Source organism: Calliopsis andreniformis, chromosome 8 (genome assembly GCF_051401765.1).
Source record: "Calliopsis andreniformis isolate RMS-2024a chromosome 8, iyCalAndr_principal, whole genome shotgun sequence".
Lineage (NCBI taxonomy): Eukaryota > Metazoa > Arthropoda > Insecta > Hymenoptera > Andrenidae > Calliopsis > Calliopsis andreniformis.
In genome coordinates, this window is record NC_135069.1 from 100,277 (window position 1) to 124,333 (window position 24,057).

The 24,057-nt window shown below is 44.8% G+C and overlaps 5 protein-coding genes across 7 annotated transcripts; 4 read left to right on the forward strand and 1 right to left on the reverse strand.

Annotated features, from left to right (window-relative positions):
- The first annotated feature begins 7,198 nt into the window (after positions 1–7,198).
- Positions 7,199–8,053, forward strand: LOC143182548 (uncharacterized). The gene is made up of 3 exons (XM_076383594.1): positions 7,199–7,203; positions 7,236–7,302; positions 7,337–8,053. The coding sequence occupies exons 1-3, from the start codon at positions 7,199–7,201 to the stop codon at positions 8,051–8,053; spliced, it is 789 nt and encodes a 262-aa protein (XP_076239709.1).
- A 1,864-nt stretch (positions 8,054–9,917) lies between these two features.
- Ced-12 (engulfment and cell motility Ced-12) lies at positions 9,918–12,960 on the forward strand. The gene is made up of 7 exons (XM_076383163.1): positions 9,918–10,198; positions 10,318–10,611; positions 10,746–11,174; positions 11,298–11,714; positions 11,783–12,220; positions 12,371–12,677; positions 12,797–12,960. The coding sequence occupies exons 1-7, from the start codon at positions 10,067–10,069 to the stop codon at positions 12,958–12,960; spliced, it is 2,181 nt and encodes a 726-aa protein (XP_076239278.1). The 5' UTR covers positions 9,918–10,066.
- A 299-nt stretch (positions 12,961–13,259) lies between these two features.
- Patsas (palmitoyltransferase Patsas) lies at positions 13,260–16,657 on the reverse strand. The gene is made up of 9 exons (XM_076383164.1): positions 16,427–16,657; positions 15,912–16,165; positions 15,670–15,784; positions 15,464–15,589; positions 14,931–15,376; positions 14,586–14,835; positions 14,327–14,499; positions 14,054–14,219; positions 13,260–13,937 (listed from the first exon to the last, which is right to left on the reverse strand). Exons 2-9 carry the CDS (start codon positions 16,091–16,093, stop codon positions 13,734–13,736), a joined length of 1,662 nt encoding a protein of 553 aa, XP_076239279.1. The 5' UTR covers positions 16,094–16,165; positions 16,427–16,657; the 3' UTR covers positions 13,260–13,733.
- A 775-nt stretch (positions 16,658–17,432) lies between these two features.
- Positions 17,433–20,354, forward strand: LOC143182599 (T-cell activation inhibitor, mitochondrial). 2 transcript variants are annotated; one of them, XM_076383695.1, is made up of 8 exons: positions 17,433–17,677; positions 17,742–17,856; positions 18,142–18,539; positions 18,633–18,945; positions 19,041–19,141; positions 19,184–19,345; positions 19,556–19,687; positions 19,762–20,354. In XM_076383695.1, the coding sequence occupies exons 1-8, from the start codon at positions 17,655–17,657 to the stop codon at positions 19,994–19,996; spliced, it is 1,479 nt and encodes a 492-aa protein (XP_076239810.1). In that variant the 5' UTR covers positions 17,433–17,654; the 3' UTR covers positions 19,997–20,354. The 2 variants fall into 2 exon arrangements, with proteins under 2 accessions (XP_076239810.1, XP_076239811.1); XM_076383696.1 differs by having other exon boundaries at positions 17,434–17,677; positions 19,202–19,345.
- Positions 20,355–20,447: 93 nt separating this feature from the next.
- Positions 20,448–23,533, forward strand: Pbp95 (proximal sequence element A Pbp95). Of its 2 annotated transcripts, none has more exons than XM_076383692.1 (2): positions 20,448–20,682; positions 20,792–23,533. In XM_076383692.1, exons 1-2 carry the CDS (start codon positions 20,449–20,451, stop codon positions 23,531–23,533), a joined length of 2,976 nt encoding a protein of 991 aa, XP_076239807.1. In that variant the 5' UTR covers position 20,448. The 2 variants fall into 2 exon arrangements, with proteins under 2 accessions (XP_076239807.1, XP_076239808.1); XM_076383693.1 differs by having other exon boundaries at positions 20,596–20,687.
- Positions 23,534–24,057: the final 524 nt, after the last annotated feature.

A 24,057-nucleotide genomic window follows, 5' to 3' on the forward strand; every position in this document is an offset into this window, starting at 1 on the left:
GTTGCCACCCCCGCCGCTGGAGCCGCCATTTTTACGCAAGAGAAAAAGGGCCCGCGTTGCCAGGCGATATTTCCGAAGAGATGGAATTTTCCTCGGGGACGTTGCGTCGCCCGAGTGCCTGTTTAGCAACGCTCTGTCCGAAATCACACGCCTGTCCCGAGAGTCAAGTACACGGCCAACGGTCGCCCTTTGTCTTCGAGGCGAAAGAAGTGTAAGGAAAAATAGAGATTGGAAATTTCGAGTTGTACGCACGTGTTCGGCCCTGCGGCCATCTGTGAGTCATCACGACGATTTTACGGCCACGGTTCTTTGTCTACGCTTTCCCTCGAGTACCCTTCAGTGTTTTGTATTTTTCAACTTTCCCGTTACACGTGTTTTCCCCGTTATTGTCCCTAATTCGCATCTGGCTGGCAAAAGTTTACCGCTTCGCGTGGTTCGAACTATCCTCCGAGATTCTCTTACCCACTTTACCTCCAGCGGTGAGGTGTAAGTGATTTTCGAGACTCTCTCATCCGCTTTAACGCAATTTCAGCTATTAATTGTGTCTAAAAATTTCCCCGCGCTACCTCGGACGGTGATGCTCGCTCCTCTCACCGCCCCCGCGATCCCCCGTTTGACCCCAGCGCGACATCGCGTGCTGGATGAGGGTGGGAAATCGCCTGCGCGCGAAGGCAGCCGACCGGCCCAGTCATGTTCTAATATTTTCGCCGCCGGCGCGCACGGTCACCCATCCTAGGACGGCGCCGTGGGCCCGGCTGCTTAACTTGACTTTACTTTCCTACCTCCTCCGAGCCGTTCGTCTACTCCCGGCCCCTCTCTTTCCCTACCTCAGCCGGTCGATCACCCTCGCCGCCGCGCGTTCTGTTTCTACCGAGTTTCCGAACTTCCCCGAACGGGCCCGACTGAGCGGGCGAGCAAGGCGAGTCCGCGAACAGAGTTTTACCGCTCGCGTCCGAATCTACTCCGCGCTGTCCGTACAAGGTATCGTTCGTTCTCCTGGCGGCGGCGCCTCCGTCGCTGTCCCGCGCCACGAGCCTACCGCGCCTCCTCTCGACTAGTCGCGCAACCCGTCCCCGCGTCTCGTCTCTACGTCCACCACGGCGGTGGTTCCCTGTCCCCGATCGTGCGCCCGTGCGCCTCTCTACCTCGAATCGTGGCTGTTACTATTGTTGCTGCTGTTGGTGCGCTCCCGCCGCGGCACTGAAGGTGACCGCGGTGCACGCAGAGTCAGCGCGCCGACACGGATCAGAGTTCTTTTCAAAAATGTGACGCGCCTCCGCGGTCTCTCCCGCGCTAGCACGCGAGTGCGTGCCGACGTGCGAGTTCCTGCAAGATATTATTTCCGACTCCGTGTCGGCGCGCTCGCCTCGTTACCAGCGCTCACTACCCGTCTACCTGCGTTACTCTATTGTTCCGGTTTAATGGATATTTCTTTTTTTCTACCTCTACCGTCGAGCGTGTTTCCCGTTGCTCGTCTTTTACTTGTTTATTGCCGGTTCGTGCAGCTAGTCGTGAAACTGTAAACACCCGCCCGTCGTGCATTTATTTGTTTATGTCGCCTCGCTCCCCCGACCGCCCGACCCGCTCGAGTGTTTTGAAACTTTCGAATTCTCGAATTACATCGCTTCGTCGCGGTTGACTCGCGCCTGTTGATTTCGTTCGCGTCCTTCGATCTTTTCGAATGCATCTAATATTATTATCGCTCGTTACCGATATTATTTATCGTTCTATATATTTACCTAACTCGCGTCTCTCGCCGTCGCCTCACCTCTCTCTCTCTTTCCCCTCCTGCCTCGCGGTCAGCTCGCGTTTACTAATTTTCGCCGGTTTAGTGTTTTTCTCCTACTCCGCGCCACCTCTCGTTTCTTTATCTCTCTCTCTCTCTCCTACTCTCCCCTTCGCGGCCCCTCGCGGATATTAATTCCCTCGCTACCTTCGCGCCGCGCGTCCCCTCTAAGAATTTACTCGGTCTCGCGACGACCCGCGACTGTTAGTTTTCCGGCGCGCCGAGACAGTCCGCTGCCTCCCGCCCCTCCCCTCCCCGCGAACTCGCGCCCGCGCCTGCATGTGCAATCACGATCGTGCTCTGTTCTATAAACCACGCGTGTACGAGGGGTCAGAGAGAAGACCTACTCGTCGGTATCTCTCCGACAACATGGTGCAGCTCCCCTCACCCTTCCCCTTCGACTCGAATTAGAACTTTCTCTCGTCGCGTGCATCCTTTCTCTCGCAATCTACCCCGTCATGCAGCAACCTCTCTGTACGTGCTCTCCCGCCTCTCGACCTTGTCTCGACATCGCGTTCCCCGGCAAGAGTTGTGTGCACGAATCTACCCTGAGGCGCGAGAGGCCCGCCGCCCCCCGCCCTCGCAACCCTCCCTGCTCGTCGGCTGAGCCCCCGGTTCTCGGCTCGTTCCTCCGACGGCTGACTCTAACTCTCTACTCGCGCCCCGATCAACGGCCCTCAGGGTGAGGAGGTGGGCAACGCTTCTACTCGCATGCCTCTCGGTAGCAACGTGAAACAGCCACCCTCGGCCTCCTCCCCCTCGAGCAATCTACCTCGTGCTTCTATCGCCCGGCCCAAGAGAAAATTAAAAATAATGTAAAGTGATGGAGCTGGAGGAGCTCCGTCTTACTCGACACATTTTCGTGTCGCTTGATTCTACCTCTACCTTGTTCGAACAACATTCGCGTTATCGCCGGTTTGCCTGCCGCACAGCGCCCTATTTTTCTAACCCTTTCGGGCAGCGTAATGTGGGCGCCATCCTTTCAGCATCCCGTGATTTTATTTCCTCTATCTTTTCGTCTCGAGTCAAAGTTTCTAATCTTCCCCCCCCGCGAAATCGAAAGACAGGTTTCACACGCACAGTATTCTTAAAATTTTATCGCGTTTCCCGAGGCCCTACAAGACACCTCGAGCACTCTACCCAGAGACGTTCCGAGCCACAAAGTTTCCAATACCGAATGTATTGTTACTTTTATTCTCAACTAATATCGTGGAAGGGTCGTTGACGACTTCCCTTCCTGAGGCTCGAAAACATTCTCCAGGTGTCGTCTCGAAGCCCCCTGCACCACCGTTATTACACATGCTGTAATAATTCTTCTCGCAATGCGTCTCTCGTCGAGGATCTCTGTACGATCCAACTCGGTCCTAAGCGAGTGGATGAGCATTGATCGCACTGATCCCGTCAGAGAGACGGGGCTGTCGTGTGCGGGTGTCGCGGTTCACCCTCGATCGCGTCCCTGTCGCGCCTAAGAATGCGGCTGTTCCTACCTCGGTTTCTCGCTGCGACTCGACGGTCCGGCTCGACTCGGCGCACGTGGGGCTGGAAACGAACGGACGTGGTCTCGTATACGGCTTCGAGGAGTATGTTCACTTATTCACTAACTAGAGTCAGATGCTCGCTTATACACTAACAAGAGTCAGATGCTCGCTTATACGCTAACAAGAGTCAGATGCTCGGCTATTCGCTAATCCAGGGAACGGTCGCTGGTATACGCTCACTACTGATCGCGGACGATGTTCGAGAGACAACGCGTGTGTTGCTGGAGAATCGCAAGAAGTGCGTGAAGGTCGCGAGACTATGATGCACTGAGCGAGGCCTCCGCCGTGTCCGCTGGCAGAGGCTGTCCCTCGTGTCCCCTCCCCGACGAACTCCGCCGAGGGTGCGCACGAGCCTCGTTGCCACCCCCGCCGCTGGAGCCGCCATCTTTACGCAAGAGTAAAAGGGCCCGCGTTGCCAGGCGATATTTCCGAAGAGATGGAATTTTCCTCGGGGACGTTGCGTCGCCCGAGTGCCTGTTTAGCAACGCTCTGCCCGAAGTCACACGCCTGTCACGAGAGTCAAGTACACGGCCAACGGTCGCCCTTTGTCTTCGAGGCGAAAGAAGTGTAAGGAAAAATAGAGATTGGAAATTTCGAGTTGCACGCACGTGTTCGGCCCTGCGGCCATCTGTGAGTCATCACGACGATTTTACGGCCACGGTTCTTTGTCTACGCTTTCCCTCGAGTACCCTTCAGTGTTTTGTATTTTTCAACTTTCCCGTTACACGTGTTTTCCCCGTTATTGTCCCTAATTCGCATCTGGCTGGCAAAAGTTTACCGCTTCGCGTGGTTCGAACTATCCTCCGAGATTCTCTTACCCACTTTACCTCCAGCGGTGAGGTGTAAGTGATTTTCGAGACTCTCTCATCCGCTTTAACGCAATTTCAGCTATTAATTGTGTCTAAAAATTTCCCCGCGCTACCTCGGACGGTGATGCTCGCTCCTCTCACCGCCCCCGCGATCCCCCGTTTGACCCCAGCGCGACATCGCGTGCTGGATGAGGGTGGGAAATCGCCTGCGCGCGAAGGCAGCCGACCGGCCCAGTCATGTTCTAATATTTTCGCCGCCGGCGCGCACGGTCACCCATCCTAGGACGGCGCCGTGGGCCCGGCTGCTTAACTTGACTTTACTTTCCTACCTCCTCCGAGCCGTTCGTCTACTCCCGGCCCCTCTCTTTCCCTACCTCAGCCGGTCGATCACCCTCGCCGCCGCGCGTTCTGTTTCTACCGAGTTTCCGAACTTCCCCGAACGGGCCCGACTGAGCGGGCGAGCAAGGCGAGTCCGCGAACAGAGTTTTACCGCTCGCGTCCGAATCTACTCCGCGCTGTCCGTACAAGGTATCGCTCGTTCTCCTGGCGGCGGCGCCTCCGTCGCTGTCCCGCGCCACGAGCCTACCGCGCCTCCTCTCGACTGGTCGCGCAACCCGTCACCGCGTCTCGTCTCTACGTCCACCGCGGCGGTGGTTCCCTGTCCCCGATCGTGCGCCCGTGCGCCTCTCTACCTTGAATCGTGGCTGTTACTAATGTTGCTGCTGTTGGTGCGCTCCCGCCGCGGCACTGAAGGTGACCGCGGTGCACGCAGAGTCAGCGCGCCTACACGGATCAGAGTTCTTTTCAAAATGTGACGCGCCTCCGCGGCCTCTCCCGCGCTAGCACGCGAGTGCGTGCCGGCGTGCGAGTTCATGCAAGATATTATTTCCGACTCCGTGTCGGCGCGCTCGCCTCGTTACCAGCGCTCACTACCCGTCTACCTGCGCTACTCTATTGTTCCGGTTTAGTGGATATTTCTTTTTTCTCTACCTCTACCGCCGAGCGTGTTTCCCGTTGCTCGTCTTTTACTTGTTTATTGCCGGTTCGTGCAGCTAGTCGTGAAACTGTAAACACCCGCCCGTCGTGCATTTATTTGTTTATGTCGCCTCGCTCCCCCGACCGCCCGACCCGCTCGAGTGTTTTGGAACTTTCGAATTCTCGAATTACATCGCTTCGTCGCGGTTGACTCGCGCCTGTTGATTTCGTTCGCGTCCTCCGATCTTTTCGAATGCATCTAATATTATTATCGCTCGTTACCGATATTATTTATCGTTCTATATATTTCCCTAACTCGCGTCTCTCGCCGTCGCCTCACCTCTCTCTCTCTTTCCCTTCCTGCCTCGCGGTCAGCTCGCGTTTACTAATTTTCGCCGGTTTAGTGTTTTTCTCCTACTCCGCGCCACCTCTCGTTTCTTTATCTCTCTCTCTCTCTCCTACTCTCCCCTTCGCGGCCCCTCGCGGATATTAATTCCCTCGCTACCTTCGCGCCGCGCGTCCCCTCTAAGAATTTACTCGGTCTCGCGACGACCCGCGACTGTTAGTTTTCCGGCGCGCCGAGACAGTCCGCTGCCTCCCGCCCCTCCCCTCCCCGCGAACTCGCGCCCGCGCCTGCATGTGCAATCACGATCGTGCTCTGTTCTATAAACCACGCGTGTACGAGGGGTCAGAGAGAAGACCTACTCGTCGGTATCTCTCCGACAACATGGTGCAGCTCCCGTCACCCTTCCCCTTCGACTCGAATTAGAACTTTCTCTCGTCGCGTGCATCCTTTCTCTCGCAATCTACCCCGTCATGCAGCAACCTCTCTGTACGTGCTCTCCCGCCTCTCGACCTTGTCTCGACATCGCGTTCCCCGGCAAGAGTTGTGTGCACGAATCTACCCTGAGGCGCGAGAGGCCCGCCGCCCCCCGCCCTCGCAACCCTCCCTGCTCGTCGGCTGAGCCCCCGGTTCTCGGCTCGTTCCTCCGACGGCTGACTCTAACTCTCTACTCGCGCCCCGATCAACGGCCCTCAGGGTGAGGAGGTGGGCAACGCTTCTACTCGCATGCCTCTCGGTAGCAACGTGAAACAGCCACCCTCGGCCTCCTCCCCCTCGAGCAATCTACCTCGTGCTTCTATCGCCCGGCCCCTCTGCAGTCCGTAGATCCAAGTGATCCCAACTCTCATCACTGAGTAACCCAGACCTAACCCAGACCTAACCCAGACCTAACCCAGACCTAACCCAGACCTAACCCAGACCTAACCCAGACCTAACCCAGACCTAACCCAGACCTAACCCCGAAGACCCTAACCCCCCGAATCTCGTCTGTGGCCCGTTCTCGTCTGTGGCCCGTTCTCGTCTGTGGCCCGTTCTCGTCTGTGGCCCGTTCTCGTCTGTGGCCCGTTCTCGTCTGTGGCCCGTTCTCGTCTGTGGCCCGTTCTCGTCTGTGGCCCGTTCTCGTCTGCGTAAAAAAAAAAAAAAAAAAAAAAAAAAAAAATATATATATATATATATGTATGTATATAATCGATGATGCAGCGAATAATCAGAAGTAACACTTACCTTCTACATGCCCAATAATAGCCCATTAACAGGTACCATTAATAGCCGTCGTACACAGCTCTACCAAATTTACGCGGTCCTGAGCGGCTGACAGAATCACGTGGAACTTGGCAGAAGTCCCTGCGATGTTCTCGTAAAGGAATGCGTCAAACTCGTGTGGTTCTGTGCTAGCCTCTTGGAGCCACGCCAACTTGGCAGAGTTCCCTTCGATGTTCTCCTAAAGGAATGCGTCAAACTCGTGTGGTTTCGGACCAGCCTCTTGGAGCCACGCCAACTTGGCACTGTCCCTTTCGATATTCTCGTAAGGAATGCGTCTAATTAACATGGTTCGCTCCTTACCTTTCTTCGGCCACTTTAAAACGCCGCTTTCGTGACAACTTTACAGTTGTCGATTATGCGTATATTCAGAGATTAATTCATTTTTTTTTTTTTTTTTTTTTTTTTTTTTTTTTCCACTTTTCGTTCGTTGGCGTCACGGCCAGATAGGCTGTGGCGGGTGCCATAAGATGTCCCGTGTATAAACATGCAGTAAGAGAGGAAAATAAGTATATGTACTGCAGCGCTAAAAACGGAATTAATAATAATAAAAATAGGTTTAAAACAGACAGAGAAAAGACAGATAGCGACGTATATAGCGATATAAATAGATATGGCGACTAAGAAAACACAAATTAAAACCGCGGATAAAAAAACAATTACATGCAAAGTTCAAAAGATAAATAGTGAAAGGACTAAAATGTTAAGAATGTTGCAAATAAATTTAAACAATTGTAGACTTGCACAAGATCTTTTGAGACAAAAGGTCAGAGAACTCAGGATCGATGTTGTAATCCTATCGGAATACTTATACCGAGAACCTAAATGGATAGTTGACAAAAGTGGAAAAGCTGCTATCTGGATAACAGAAATAAATGGCAATATTAATAATGACGAAGATTGTGTATATGGAAACGGGTTTGTAGGTACCAGAGTAGATGAAATTATGATCGTGAGTGTCTATATCTCGCCAAATATTAAAAAAATGGAATATACTGCAATACTTGAAGACATCGTGAAACTTAGGAAAGAAACAAAAGGCGACATGATACTCGCAGGGGATTTTAACGCAAAATCCTCTGCGTGGGGTTCTAAGCAAAATGATGAAAGAGGAAATCTGTTATACGAGGCCATAAATAATATAAATCTAGTGCCCATTGTAGCGGCAGGTGGACGCACATTTGAGAAGAACAACAGAAAATCAAAAATTGACATCTTAAGCTGCGATAGAAGAACATACGAAAGAAGTATTGAAAATAGAGTTTTGGATACATACACGGCCTCGGATCACAGATATGTCGTTCACTTTTTTTTGAAAAGACAGAGAAAAGATAAAATGTAAAGATAATTTTAAAATGTGGTCATTTGAGACTTTAAACGAAGAAATTTTCAAAAATACTATAGATGCGTATCTAGGAACATATAGAGAAATGGAAGATAGGTCTATGAATATGAGTGAAGTGAAAGAATATCTAAGAGCCGTAAGTATTGCATGCTCGGAAGCTATGAAAATAAGAAAGTCTGGTAATAGTACACGTGTACCGAATCCCTGGTGGAACTCCACATTGACAAAACTAAGAACAGAAATGAATACTAAAAGAAGGAAATTCCAAAGGGCGAGAAAGAGAGGATAACCACAAGTTGAAGATCTAGAAAAAAGAGTTTAAAGAAGCGAGGACAAAATTAAAATATAAAATAAGTGATGCAAAAATCGATGCCTGGCGGATGCTGTGTAATAACCTAGATAAGGACGTGTGGGGTAAACCCTACAAGGCAATGATAAATAAAATTAAAAATAAATTACCAACACCTAAAATTGGAAAGGAAAAAGCTATAAATATAATAAATACGTTATTTCCTAAAAATGATAAAAACATAGCAGAATTCGAAAGACTAAAAGAAGAAATAAATAAAACTGAAGATCCATATGAAACAGATAAAATAGATAATATATGTACGAACGAAGAAGAAATAAAATACGCGGCAAAAAATTTAAAAAATAAAAAGGCCCCAGGCATCGACGGCATTCCTGTGGAGTTGATAAAATGGTTGGTCAATAAGGACGCAAACAGGATAAAAAATATGATAAATGGTTGTTTTGAAGTTAAAAAAAAATCCCGGATCAGTGGAAAACGCAAAGAAAGTATATTCAGAGATTAATTCATTTTTTTTTTTTTTTTTTTTCCACTTTTCGCTCGTTGGCGTCACGGCCAGATAGCACCGCTCGTACTGCTTTTTAGTTACATACGTATTCTAAACTCTGCATCTCGACTAAGTAAACGTTTTCCATATTCTCCATATTCTCGGAAAACGTTTACTTAGTAATCACGTGTAGTGACCCTACGAAGATTCTACAACGTTCAGCTAATCGCTTATTAACCAGAAATCAACCGTAATCTTAGCCGCGGTATCTTGGCGCATCCCCTTACGATGATTACGAAGAGGACACTGCCAAATTGACGCGGCTCTTTACCCCAGGTTTCGAAACATGTAAACTTGACAGTGTTTCCTTCGACGATCCCGTAACAGATGTGCCAAGTTCGCATAGTTCGTATGCAAGAGTCTGAAGCCATGTCAACTTGGTAGAGTTCTCTGCGTTATACCGGTAAAGGAGTGCGTCAAGTTAGGGTGGTTTCTCTGCAACCGTTTGCGTTTCACGACAACTATTTGGAAACCATATAGACTTGGCAGTGTTCTCTTTGATATCCCCGTAACAGGTGTGTCAAGTTCGCATAGTTTTGATATAAGAGCTGGAGCCACGTCGACTTGGTATAGTTCTGTGCGTTATCCTCGTAACTGAGCGAGCCAACTTCGAGTGGTTTCTCTCTGGTTGTTTGCAACCGCGTCAACTTGGCAGTATCTGCTTCGGTGTTCTCGTAAGGCACTGCGTCCAGTTACCATGGTTCCGTCATGCTAACAGTTCCTCGACTGCTTTAAGCGCCGTTTTCTACGCGAATGTACGATTTCCTTTCGTTCCGACAATTCTGCGAGGATGCATAGAATCTTTACGATAATTCCGTATCGTTCGATCTTTCGTAATTTTACAAATAATTCGTTGTTCCATTTTTTAGTTCCGGAGCAGTATCGCTAGCTGGCGTCGCTAGCGATGCCTATCGCTTTCGTAGTTCACTGGCAGCGCCGCTACGGAATGAATCTGTAAAACAGAGGCAGTTACGCGTCGTCTTTTGTAGAACGCGATGGCGGTCGGGTTGTTGTGATCAGTGACAACGGAGGAGAAAGACGTCAAAATTTTTGCGATATTCTTTTAGTGAGGAATCGAACCGCGGTACTTACAGTATTTCGCGAATTGCGTTTGACGATTAAAGAGAGAGGAAGATTCCATTTTTGTTCCTTGATGTACACGCAAACGTCGAAAATGCCGGTTCAAAAGGATTCGAATATCGTGAAAATCGCTGTCGAAATGACGGAACAAGTACCGCAACTTATTGAATTTAATCAAAAGCATCCGTTGACTGGGATTATTCAGGTACTCGAAACGATGACGATGAGTCTCGTTGCTTCGCAATTGTTTACTCTTTAAGAACGGGATAAAAGTTACTGCTACGCTGTTCGTTAACGTTTCATTCAATTTTCTTCTTCCGCTAGGAATTGTGCAATGGATGGTGTCTCTCCGATCCTGAATCGTATTCCTTACAATTCTCGGAAAATAATAATCAAAATTATGTTACGGAGAAAAATCGTAACGAAGTGAAGAATGGTAGCATCTTGAGATTAGAGTTTTCGCCTGCTAAAACAGCCAGTGACATTCTAGCGAAACTGAATGATGAAACTGCGGAAGAAAAAACGGCGGCTCTCCATAAATTGAGTACTCGTAGTACCGATATGACGTTTGCGTTAGAATTCATTAATAAGCAAGGCTTAGCTTTGATTATATCGCAGGTATTCGAAATTTCGATCGACAACCGCTTCTCCTATTAGAATTATTCGTCTTCTTTCCTGTCTTTTCTCTTTTCGTATTTGATACATTGTTGTTGTTGTTGTTCTTGTTCTTGTTTTTTTTTTTTTTTTCAAAGGTGGAAGGGGAAAAGTACAAAGGTAACGCGCTCGCATACGCGCTTCTGTCTTTCGTAGAGCTGATGGACCATGGAATCGTGTCCTGGGACATATTGGAGACGCCTTTCATTAACAAAGTAGCCGGTTACGTGAATAATCAAGCCGTTGTTCAGGATACCAGTATTATCGAAGCTTCGCTCAGTATTCTTGAAAATATAGTATTGAATTCTTCCGGGAAGTATGGACAGGTTGAGAAAGAAGTGACTTTCCCGAATCTTGTGATGCATTTACAAAGTATGCGCCCGCAGATACAGCAAAACGCGATAGCATTGATAAATGCTCTGTTTCTTAAGGCTGATCTATTGAAACGTAGATCCGTTGCCGCGACTCTCCAATCTAAGCAAGTCAGAAATGTGTTTCTAACGAATATTATACAATCCACTGGTCAGGTACGTAAGATTCGTTGAATATTCTTGGGCGTTCTTTGCGCGGTGAGATTTGTAAACGAAGAAATGGAAAAAAAAAAAAAACAACAAATGCTATCGTTGATTCGATCGATTTATACGTCATAGGTTGGCGCGGAAATGGCGCATCAACTGTACGTGTTGCAGACGTTGATCTTGAGCTTGTGGGAGCAACGAATGATGACGAAAATGGATCCTCAGGATCAAGACGCGCACGATAAGATTAAAGAGCTACGAAGAATCGCTTTCGACACGGAAGGTATAGTTGGCGGAGACGTGACTGCTCGTAAGCAAGGCCTATACGCGAAAGACTACAAAAAGTTAGGTTTTAAATATGACATTAATCCTGCTCTCGATTTCACGGAAACTCCTCCCGGAATGCTCGCTCTAGATTGTATGGTTTATTTCGCGCGTAATCATACCGAAGCTTACACGAAAGTTGTTTTAGAGAATTCCTGTAGGGCGGACGAACACGAGTGTCCTTTCGGTAGAACGAGCGTGGAGCTCGTTAAATTGCTTTGCGAAGTAAGTGTTTCGAATGTCGACCGTACGAAATATATGTTTGTTCACTTGGTCGTGTTTCGTTGAATTAGGTGTTGCGCATCGGGGAAGCGCCTAGCGAGCAGGGTCAGTCCTATCATCCTATGTTTTTTACGCACGATCATCCGTTCGAAGAGTTTTATTGCGTGTGCATAGTTCTGTTGAACAAAACTTGGAAGGAAATGAGAGCCACTACGGAGGATTTCGTAAAAGTATTTTCCGTGGTGAGGGAACAGATTACTAGGGCGCTCCAGTGTAAGCCCACGGGATTGGATAAATTTAAGAATAAGTTGCAACAGTTAACCTACTCTACGATCACTAATCTTTGGCAACAAGAAAGGACTAGCAGAGAAGAATGGGAAAGTCACGCGAGACCGATCGTTGAACTCAGAGAACAAATTACGCCTGAGATTTCAGAGCTGATTCAGCAACAACGTTTAGGCTTCCTAGTAGAGGGTACTAGATTCATGAAATACAGTGCGAGAGGACAGGTATCTATGCGCGCTTGTTACTTTTTCTCCGTTTATTTCTTCTTCCTCCTCCTCCTCCTCCTCCTCCTCCTCCTCCGATACGAATCTTGTTGTGGCTTCTCGTCCTTCTTTACCGCTTAATATTTCTAATTGAATCTTTAATATGTACAGAGAATCAAAGATAAATTTTGGTACGTTCGATTGTCGCCCAATCATAAGGTGTTCCATTACGGAGACTGTGACGAAAAATCGGTTCCAACGATAGACGAGCTACCTACGAAATTAGCCGTTGTTGAGATACGTGGTTTACGGACTGGTAGAGACTGTCCTCACATGAAAGATTTGCAGAGGCGAAAAACCACCCACCAATTAGCGTTTTCCTTAATTTTGGATTCCGTGGAAGTATCGAGTCTAGATTTCGTCGCTCCCGACGAACAAGTTTTCGATTACTGGACCGATGGCATTAACGCCTTACTTGGTACGTAGCGCGAATATCGTTCGCGTACGCGCGACGTTTATGTTCGTGTTGTGTGAACTTCATCGGTAACTGAAAAAAAAAAAAAAATAAACAACGAACGAACAAATATCTATGTACAGGGAACAGAATGACCAGCAAAGAGGCGGAAAACGATTTGGAGACGTTATTGTCCATGGATATTAAGTTGCGACTCTTAGATGCGGAAGGAATCGATATTCCTCAGGAACCACCTGTTATTCCTGATCCACCACCGAATTATGATTTTTGCTATGAACTGAAGTAAACGTCTTCCATCGTGTATCGTTAGTAATTTTTTACGAAAGTTCGACACCGACGTGAACGAAGAAAGGTTGGAGATATCTTGTTATCGCCCGAAATGCTGCTATGATATTATTCTATTTTAGAGGAAATTTTTCTTATAGTAGCATTCGTTCCTTCGTTACGTTAGCATCGTATTTCTTTGCGACTTTTCGAGTTTTCGATCGCGCGTCGACTAAAATATATTTCATATTTTTTTTTTACATTTTTCTCCTTATGCGAGAAATCGCAGCGCATTTTACCAAAGACGTGCATAAATGTGTATTTTAACGTTTGACGTACACGTATGATGTTGTAGGTGTGTAATGATTTTTTATAATTGATAATTATTTGTACATATATCGATTAGATTTTTATATGATACTCTTTCTTTTTTTTTTTTCTTTTTTTTTTTAACGTCGATCGCTGTTTCTCCGGCATACGTCCACCCCGTTTTATAACTGTAACGAGAATTTATTTCAAGTCGTACGCTTAAGTGTGTATATCGAAGGTACAATAAATTTAAAGACGCGAATTTGCGTCTGATCGATTATTTTTTTTTCTTTTTTCTTCCTTTTTATTGAACGATGCGATCGATAAAAAATGACGATATTAGAAGCGTGTTAAGAATGTAAGTAATTACGTTCAGTGTGCGGATAGATATGTTGCGATTGCTCGAAAGCGAAAGAAAGAAGATAGTATTCTTCGCATAACCGACGAAAACGATGAATGCGACGCGCACCCGGCGCGTGTCTCCGTTCACATGATATCTTCCGAAAGTATATGATAGCTCTGCGGATCGTTCGTTCGATGGTTCGGTGGACAGAGGAAGAATTCGATGAAATTAAGAACTGGACCTCTGCTGAACGGATTCAAATATCTGCCTTTCTTGTCCCTCAGATACGAGTACCGTTTGTAATTGAACATTTCGTTCGTAGTCAAATTCATACATGCGTGTAACACCTGTGCGTACAACATACGTGAAAAGATGAATCGTTGCGATAGATGCGCAGAGATCGTTACGCGGTAGCGCGACGAGTGTTGTATCGCGCAATTATTATCGTTTGTTTCCTACTTACCGAGGTGCATGTCAAAATCCAGCCAAGTCCGCAGAAAACCAAAGCTTCCAATACACCTAATACGTACAACAATTGAATTCCTTCTATCGCCATGCAATAGCAGGCGAAGTAAATGGTGAATGAACAATTGATTGCGACGCACATAACGAAAAGGAAGAACCACATTCTGGAATAACGATGCACGACGAACGATAATCGAGGAGATAGCTTGCGTAGACGCGAAGCTCGTGTACGTATTATCGTCGAATATTTTAATATCTATTTTTCTCTTACCTATTTCTTAAACCCACGCAATTGTATATGAAGGGACAGTGATGATCGAAATACGTAACGCATCTATTGCAGATTCTACAGTGTTTAGCTCTCAGAGGCCTGAAGCATCTACAGCTGTGACATAATCGAGACAATAACACGTTCCGTTTCTTCCATTTGTCGAAATACGGGATCTGAAACAAGCGTACGAACGAGAGAACGTATCGATCTGTCACCCGATAGCGATTTACGGGAATAGCGATGTATCGTGAAATCGTACTTGTTTAATAGCTCTATGATAAGTATCGCTGTTTTGCGGTACATAGCCAGGATCCTTCCTGTTCGCTACGATCCACGAAATCCACATAACGATGTTCCAATAAATGAAACAATAATGACTTCCGCGTAAGAGATTCCAGGTGAGCGGGATACATTTTAACAAATACATTGGATATCCCCATAATAGAACGGATATCATGAATAGCAGTATCGGACCTTTACTGTTTCCAGCCCCGCCGAATAGTAACGCCCTTGAAGGAAAGTCGAAATGCGTTAACGTGTACCGAATTAACCGAACGTGCTCGCGACGCCGACATTTCGCTAAAGAATACGAATGAATGCGAACCAAAGTTCGTTGATCGGTGGAATCCATCTGGATCTTCGTTTTTGCTCGGCCTGGAGTATTCTTACGATTTCCGAATGTCTGTGACTCTTTGCAAGTTGTAACGGTGTTTTACCATTTTTATCGCGAGGTTCCAATTCGATTTTACTTTTCTCGCATAGTATTTTGACGCAACTAACGTTGCCGGAGAGGCACGCTAAATGAAGAGGAGTGGATCCAAAGTAATCCGGTTTTTCCAAGTCTGCTCCGCTGTACATGAGCAACCTGATTAATTCTGCGTGACCTTTGTATGCTGCCCAATGAAGAGCAGTATCGCCGTTTATATCCGTTAAATGACACAACGCGCCGGATCCCAACAAAAACGCTGCTGTTACAAATTTTCCAAACATGCAAGCAGTCATCAAAGGTGTTAAACCTTTGAAGTCCGCTGCATTCACGGCAACTCCAGCCTAAAAATCAGATTTTACGAAATCTGAGAAATGTCCTTTTTCGTGTTATTCGTCGATATGTTTTGCACATATGTACTGGGTATATACCTTTAACAATAATTGAACTATCGCGCTATGACCCTTTCGGCAGGCCCAATGAATCGGTCTGGGTCCCTGTGTTCCTAGGCAAGAAAGATCGACTGGTCCGTTTCTTTCGATCAAGTATCTCATTACCTGAAAATGATTTTTCCATGAAACGAGAAAATAATTTGTCTCTTCGGAATAATTAGTATTAATGAGACAGAATATCCGACTTCCATGTTTCCATCCAGTGCAGCCCAATGAGCAGGAGTATATCCCCATTCGTCCCTCGCGCTTAATACGCTTAAACCGTTCTTTTCTACCAGCTCCTCGACGGCTCCAATTTCACTGTAAAAAGCAATGTTCATAGTTTGCTCTCTCTCTCTCTCTCTCTCGCGTGCGCGCGCGTGCTCTCCCATAGCGTACGGAAACTAAATTATAATAGATCACGATATGTAAATGTACTCTGTCTAACCCAGATCTGAGGAGTTCGAAAATATGTTTCGTTTCGTCGGAGGGGATCTGATCGGAAGCAGTTTCATCCGCGTAAATGTTATCGTCCGGGCCGTTTCTCGATCGCAAGTCGACTCCTTTCGCTGAACCATGATTCTGATGAGTGGTACTAGAAATAGGAGTGTTTGGTAGATGCCCGACCATGTCGGGGTCGGGACTTAGTTCCCATACGGATCTCGCTGCACCAGGCCCTGTCACAGGGCTCACAGGATACACCTGAATCAATAATATGTACATAAAATGATTGTTCGAAATTGTAGCGATTGTTGACATAGAAATTTCGAGAGAAAAAGCTTTCGTATTGTCCCTTGCGCGCCATAAATTTGAAATTTGCCGGTCGTTTCGAAGGTTTCGCGATCGTAGGTAGACGTATGTACGTGCCCTATTATCTCGTTGCATCCTACACTGTACAAGATTCGATTAACGGTTCTAATCTTATCTTTCTATCGTACGAAAAAGATTTTGCTCTTAGTTCACCTTACAAAACGTTGCGAGTTCTGTATTTGCACGTTCGTGTTCGGAAGGTGTTCTAAAGGATGCGGCCTGTGTAGACGTCGTCCCACCTTCCGGGACGGTTAGTCACAAGGAAATGTTTGGTCCAACCATGTTTTTCGAATCTCTTTCTCCTGTACACCTTCCTCTTCGTTCCGACCGGTTGTATTAGAGCGGATAGCCTGCTTACAGAGAGATGTAGCAACTCGTGAACGATGATGTCCGCATCTTCGTGTTGTTAGACGCTAACTATCGTTGCCCGACATTGCGCATTTAAATCAATACGTACGGTAGTTGAATGAACGCCTGCGTACTAAAATCGTACCTCTATTTCGTTCGAATCTTAACACTATCTTTCGATTATTTCACTCGATAAAGCTTAATACGCGAGGGACGATAGTCTGATGATGATGATGATGATGATGATTATTATTATTATTATTATTATTATTATTACAATTACTATTATATAGACGTTCAGATCGGATGAATACGAATAAATAAGTACGTACATCGCGTATCCTTCGCAATTGAACGACGCGTGTCGTTCTAATTGGGTATTGGGAATCTGGGTATTTTTGAAATGATAAAGTTTTTTCAAATTAGTAAATATATATATATTATATTATATTATACTATATTATATTATATTATATTGCATAATCGTATAAAACTAACCGTGCGAATAAGATGTCGTATTTCTGTTACAACTTTGCAATAGCCAATAACCGATAGCCGATAGCGTTAACGACGTATAAATTTTTAAACGGTTCCTACGTTATATACGCGTTCCAAGGCACTTTATATTCGGCAAATTATTTACGTAAAATATATCGATATATTTTTGCGCAAACGTGATACGTGCATATCTATACTACCGTATGTATGTGTGTACAAATGTATGTGTGTACAAATGTATGTGCAGTGCATACGTGTGTAGCGTGTATCATCAGTGCGTAGTGCGTATATCTCATAAACAAGTTTATAAGTACTAGGTATTACTATATGCCGCCAAAAAAGATCATATTCTATGGCTAACGAGCCGCAGCGATTGCTATTCGTACGCGACGACGACGGACAACGACAACGAGTAATACCTAGTGTGTTTGGTAAACTCGATGAGCTACTATGTACGAGTGCGGTACTTGTCGCATCATACTCGTAAGTTTTAGCGCGATATGGTGATGCGATAATGCTTCGGTGAACTACGAAAATGTTTTCTACGCTAGGGAGATGGTAAACGAATTAATTTTATTCCGTTATTAGTCTTGTTGATCGCAACGATTATTATTTTTCACAGTTTTTACAAAAGAGACGCAGTGAGAGCTTTGAGTACTGGCGAGATATCCACTGCACTTCGACCTTTCTATTTTACGGTTCACCCTGATCTTTTCGGACAATATCCTACGCAAAGGGTGAGTCGAAGCTAATCGTCGAGCAGCTTTAAAGAACCTTTGAAAAATAATTTCCGAAACGTGAAAATACGTCGTGACTGTCGCGTCGTGGATAAAATTATTTATAGAACGAACGAAAGTTACGATGCTACTGTTGTGCAAACCATGTATATACACGTATGCACGTGTACGTGCGTATTGCATATACGATGAATTTATGCTTATGCAAAAGTTTATGCATACGTACGCAAGTACGCGTACATGTATCTCGACATTGCGCTTAATTTCTATCAACCCAATTTTCAGACAGTGAACGAAAATTCTCTGAAACAGTTAAGCTCCATCCTGGAATGTTTACAACAACAGAGACCGATAAGACCTACAACGTTACCATTTTATTTACGTTCCAAAGATGAAAAAGAAGTTAAGGCTGGTAAATTCACGCTTGTAAAGATACGATTGAATGAAAAAGATCTGAGGCAAACTATAATCTCTATTTTGAAAACCTGCGATTTGCCGACTACATTTGTTGACAAAATTGAAGAACAACAGAAATCGAAGGAAACTGTGAAGTACGGATCCAGATTTTGGCAGAGGAGAGGAACGCCTGGAGAGAATATAGATTTTTCAGAATTAGAGGACGATCCTATTTATGCTTCTATCGTAATGAGAAAAAAGATTAATTTGGAACCGGATACTCTGAAGTGAGTAGGTTAAGCTTTTAACCTATAACATATCTCTCTTCTATGTAAACGTGGATTTCTATATAAATTTTTTCCCTGTTATTATCTGTTCAGGGCGTATTTAGATAAGCATATTAACGAAGTACATGTAAAGTTAGAAACCTGTAGACCGATGCGAGAAGAAGTGCAGAAACTGGAGAAGATATTATGCTCCAAATTAGGTTTAAAAAATATTGTATGGGATTGCGGATGGAACATAGCTCACTACAGAGGTTGTTTGCTAGCTTTCAAGGCGTTGGTCGAACATCATCCCGAACCGATGAAAGTACTAAAAAATAGAACGTTAGTGTTCGCCAATGATACGGGTATTAATCTGGAGGGAAACGTTACGTTGAATTCTGGAGAAGTTAGACACAACTGGCTCGATGTAAGAATAAATTGATAAGTTTCTATAGGCTCTGTTTATTAACACGCGCGTCGGATCGTTGTTGAAGCTACCATTTTTTTTTTTTTTTCTTATAGCTAATAAAAAATGTTCAAAAGCACGATGTTGTGCTATTAAGATTACCAGCTTTTGAGAAGGCAGTTTCGCAAGTGCTTCTCGACATTAAAGTTGGCCGACGGTGCGTAATACAACACATTAATTGAGTGACGGTAAGGCTCAGGGTACTCTATATGTGCAGGAAATTCATGCCAAAGGTAATGGTTAGCCAATATGAGCGCCAGCTTCGACAACTTACTACAACCCTATCGGATTATCGAGGAAGAAGAAGCTATCCGAAAGTATGGCCAGCCGATTTGTCGGCCTATGAAATTGTGATCGAAGCGTTAGTATTGCTCGGACTATTTAATATTTTTACACTGTCCCTTCTTTTGTCAGTTCCTCTGTGTATGTATCGTACATTTCGATCGGTTATACTTTCGTTCGTTCGTTCGTTCGTTCGTTCGTTCGTTCGTTCGTTGTGTAAGTATAGTATGCGAACGATAAGTATGTACGCGTAATTCAAGAATTAACATAAAGTTGTACATATTTTCAGTGAAGCAGGTCCTCTGATGCTCTCTCCTACTGGACAGTTTATAGTTCCATCTTCGTGTCCAAGTTTCCTTTTAGTCAATTTTATTACTGAAAATTTAGAAGAAGCGACCAAAAGATTACATCATTATAACAAGTAAGATTATCTCGCGAGTTAGTTTCAACCTGTATCGATTATCCCTTGTTTTGCGATTCTTTAATTTGTTGCAGCATAAAATATGTTGAGCGTGAACTTCACGACGAAGCGGTTCAAAAATTGGGCTTGACTGCACTCGATAAGGACGACAGTATTACTCCGGATCTGATGATACAATGTTGCGAACGTTTGCTATCGCATAAAGATGTTTTAGCTCCTTTAATGGAGGGTGTCAGACTCTGGGTGACGCATTATTATTCCGTTATGAGCGACGGAGTCTTATGCATACCGTGGGATTGGAAACTTTGATTGTGTACAAATCGTAAAGTTAACGAATAATGTATAGATTACGATAAAAGTAAAGACAAATGCTACGCATCGTTGTTATCGAAAAGTTGAAGGGTACGAGGAACTAAGAGACCTCTGATAAATAAGTACGAGGCAGATAACTTTGCGATACGTATTTTGTATAGTGCGTATGTACCCCTATGTATGTATGTACGTAGGTACGTTTGCTGCATGCTATTCTAGTACATACAACTAATTTTCATATTTCGAAGCTTAGTAAATTTGAACGAACACTGTGTAGAGAACCATAGATGTACGTATTTTATAAGGGCGTTGTTGATTTGAAATAAAAAATAATTCGTACGAATAAACGAAGAAATTTAAATAAAAATTTCGCCGAGAAGCGCTTCGCCACGATGGACAAACGCGCTTCTTATTTCCGATTCGTGAACACGGGGGGGGGGGATTTTAAGATGCCTGACTGCCTGCCTGATGTTTTGCTTTATACGTTGGCAACAATGGTAGGTACTCTGCGAAAGCGAGACGAGCTATCGATTAATCGATCGCACCGAGAAAATAAATGTCGTTCGACCGAAACGCTGAAAGCGAAACGAAACGGATTTGTCGCGATCATGGACAAGTTAACGGATAGTTACGATGATGATGTAAACGGGATAGTATTATCCGAAAATGTATCTTTCAGTCAGGTAGAGTAAGAAAATCGTTCTAAACGTACTTCTAAAATGAACGGAACTGAACCGATAAAAACTGTAGGGGGGCTCCGATACTATATTAAAGATTCCTATGTGTTTTCAGGAAAACTTGCGACGTCGAATCGCAAATGAATTTATGGAAAGCGACATCGAAGATTGCGAACGTACGTTGAATTTGAACAAACGAATTATTTCTTCTCTGTTGGATTTGAAGGAATGCATAACCTCTGCTCTTGAACGATGCGAGAGAAAGTTGACAGTCGTGGAAACGAGCCTACGAAAACGTACGACTGGAGATACGAAAATGTTGATTTGCAATGCCGGCATACCTTACTTCAAAGACAGGGATTACTTCTACGCTCCTAACAACGAGGACGAAACGTTGAAAGAGTCCTACAAGGAGTTACAGCTTAGAATTCTTCCGAAAGTTTCTCCGTGGTCTCCGAAAGAAAGAGATACATTTTTGAAAGCGATTCAAGAAGAAGCCATCTCGGACATACTGTCTTTGCGAAAGACGGAACTGGTGGAGCGAGACGATGTTGCCGTATTGAAACGGACTTCCAAGGAGGAGAAGTACGCGAGGAAAAGGTTTTTTCCGCTAAGAGACTTCGAAGAAACGATCGGACCGTTGCAAGAAAAGAGAGAGTTCAACTGGTTTAAAATATCCTCTCTTCATTTCGAGGATGTACATTCGCCGCTCGATTGTCGGGTCATGTGGAACGTGTTTCTTCATCCGGACATCAACAAGAATTGTTGGACGAAGTCGGAAGATACGAAGTTGAGAGAAATTGCGAAGAAATATAAATTTCAGAACTGGGACGAAATTGCGAAACAACTGAATACCGATCGTACCGCGTATCAATGTTTTATTCGATATAATACAACGAAGAGACTGCCCAAACCAAGAAATTGTGTTTGGGAAAACAAAGAGGATGAAAAATTGCTGAAACTAGTAGAAATATTTCGAATTGGCGATTTTATTCCTTGGGGAGAGGTTGCGAATTGGATGCGAAACAGAACCAAACAGCAAGCTTACTTTCGATGGACGTACAGTTTAGCGCCAAATTTGACGAAAGGTAGATTCAGCAAGAGCGAAGATAATGTTCTAAGAGATGGAATCACTAAATATGGTACAAATTTTCGTAAAATATCGGCTGCATTGATGCCTAATAGATCGACCGTTCAACTTCACGATCGTTATCAAACTTTAACCTGTAAACAAACGAAAAATTGGAACGTGTGGACGGTCGCGGACGATTCGAAATTGCTAGATTTATTCGAACGGTTCGGACCAAATTGGTCGAAAATATCTAAAGCATTTTCCTGTAAAACTAGGACTCAGTTGAGACACCGGCACGCTGCTTTGCAGAGATACATTAACAGAGGTATCTCCATATTTGACTTGAATAGAAATCATTTAGAAAATAAAAACGAGACGGGAGAAGAGAAAGAGAAAGAGGAAGAAGAGGAGGAGGAGGAGGAGGAGGAGGAGGAGGAGGAGGAGGCGAAGAAAGAAGAAGAAGAAGAAGAAGAAGAAGAAGATAATGATTGTTGCCAGACAGTAGTCGCTAATCTGTATAGCAGTGCGAAAAACAAGTATCGCACCGACGACGTCGATAAGGAGTTGATAGAGTATTTTCGTACGGAACGCGTGCCGGAGAAATTTGTTGGTCAGCAAAAACTTCGTAGCGTACAAGACCTACGGTGTCGCGTAACGAGTTTATATTGCATTTTACGATTGCTAAACGGTAAACTTCGTATACCCAACGACGTGAACGATTTGAAAGTGGGTGATAAAGAGAAACGAATTTTGTCTTCGTTCATAGAATACACGTATAGGAAAAATGACGAGAGTAGATCTCTAGAAATTATAGATGAATGTAGCTCGCGTATGTTCGGGACGAATCGCGCCGTAAAAGAAGGAGATTCGCGTTTCGTGCCACCGTTACCTTTCGATTCGCGGATAAGATTAAAGAAATCGAACGAAACGCGATCTATCGATTATAATTTGAGTACGACGCATAGCCATTTAGCTGAAAAGCCGATCAAATTCGATACACCGGATTTTGTGATATCTCAAATCGGTGGTTACGAGCAAGAACTGCAATTCCAAAAGATCGATAAATTGTTCGCGGAAGGTCAAAGGCAATGCGATACGCGCAACTTTCGTAAATTCGGACAAGAGATATTGTTGCACCAACAACAACAGCAGCAGCAGCAGCAGCAGCAGCAGCAGCAGCAGCAGCAACAGCAACAGCAGCAGCAGCAGCAGCAGCAACAGCAACAGCAGCAACAACAACGACAACAACGTTGTTGCCGACGACAACGGAACAGTAGTAAAAAAATCGTCGATACTCGTTTCGAAAAGAGTAAGAAATCGATCGAGCAAGCGACGACAACGAATATCGCGTTATTTGGTACGTTCGAAAGCGCGCAACATTTTCTTCCTAGCTCTAGCACAGAAACGACATTAAAAGAAAAGGATGTAGCTACGATCGAAGCGACGCATGCGACCGTGCTATGCTTAAAAAATCTGACATATTTGAAGCAGTTGAGCCAAGTAAACTTTAATCGAGATCAGTTCTACGCGAAATCGAAGACATTTCGAGAATCGTTTCGTTTACTAGAAACGCGTTTGGAACAATTATTTAAGTATCCCATTGCTCTGTCGAAAACTGTATTACCGGAAGTTTACGTGATGGACACATTTTCGTACGATGATGTTACGTTGAAGCGTGAGGCTTCTTCTCGGGTATCGAATACGTTGGAAAAACACAAATCGAAGAAATTGCGATCGTTTAATAAAAGTAATAAAAGTAATACAAGTAGCAAACGTTTAAGGTAATAAGCTTCTGTGACGTACATTAAAAAATAGGAGAAACGAGGTTCTCCCCTCTGGTTATCTTTTTAACGCAAAAAGTTGTTCAGGGAGTAACATTTTTTAATACCTACAATTTGTACGAGTCCGCTGATCGGTAAAGAATTAGCTTGCTATGGTAGTGCTCGATGTTCGATGACCGTTTCGAAATAAAATGCGCGACCCTGTAATTGTTAGTTTGCTTCTACTGCCAGCGGAACGATCCCCTTGTTTTCGAGACCTTTGAAACGTATGTACCTACGTGTGTTGTGTGTATGTATATGACCTATACCTAAAACGCAACACATTCATGAAAAGAAATGCGTGCAGCACATACACGCTTTTCTCCTGAAACAGAAGAAATCGAACTGCTGCATTAAGACTGCTATATTATATCTCTACTGCTTGTTGTTAGAAACGTATACAAATTTACTTACTCGTACGAACGTCCTACTTTTACATACGTGTAAATAACGTGAACGAAAGAAGAAACTCTCTACCTACTCTGATAC

Excerpts from the sequence above, each read along its gene's own strand:
- Patsas (XM_076383164.1), bottom strand. The coding sequence starts at position 16,093 with ATGGTCGGGCATCTACCAAACACTCCTATTTCTAGTACCACTCATCAG. Across the intron at positions 14,500-14,585 it reads ATCATAGAGCTATTAAACAA|ATCCCGTATTTCGACAAATG; the intron begins GTACGATTTCAC and ends CGCTTGTTTCAG. Across the intron at positions 13,938-14,053 it reads GGATTTTGACATGCACCTCG|GTGTTACACGCATGTATGAA; the intron begins GTAAGTAGGAAA and ends TTGTACGCACAG.
- Pbp95 (XM_076383692.1), top strand. The coding sequence starts at position 20,449 with ATGCCTGACTGCCTGCCTGATGTTTTGCTTTATACGTTGGCAACAATG. Across the intron at positions 20,683-20,791 it reads AAAATGTATCTTTCAGTCAG|GAAAACTTGCGACGTCGAAT; the intron begins GTAGAGTAAGAA and ends ATGTGTTTTCAG.
- LOC143182599 (XM_076383695.1), top strand. The coding sequence starts at position 17,655 with ATGTTTTCTACGCTAGGGAGATG. Across the intron at positions 18,540-18,632 it reads TTGGAACCGGATACTCTGAA|GGCGTATTTAGATAAGCATA; the intron begins GTGAGTAGGTTA and ends TTATCTGTTCAG. Across the intron at positions 18,946-19,040 it reads TTAGACACAACTGGCTCGAT|CTAATAAAAAATGTTCAAAA; the intron begins GTAAGAATAAAT and ends TTTTTCTTATAG.
- LOC143182548 (XM_076383594.1), top strand. Across the intron at positions 7,303-7,336 it reads GAGAAAAGACAGATAGCGAC|AAAACACAAATTAAAACCGC; the intron begins GTATATAGCGAT and ends ATGGCGACTAAG.
- Ced-12 (XM_076383163.1), top strand. The coding sequence starts at position 10,067 with ATGTACACGCAAACGTCGAAAATGCCGGTTCAAAAGGATTCGAATATC. Across the intron at positions 10,199-10,317 it reads CGTTGACTGGGATTATTCAG|GAATTGTGCAATGGATGGTG; the intron begins GTACTCGAAACG and ends TTCTTCCGCTAG. Across the intron at positions 10,612-10,745 it reads TAGCTTTGATTATATCGCAG|GTGGAAGGGGAAAAGTACAA; the intron begins GTATTCGAAATT and ends TTTTTTTCAAAG.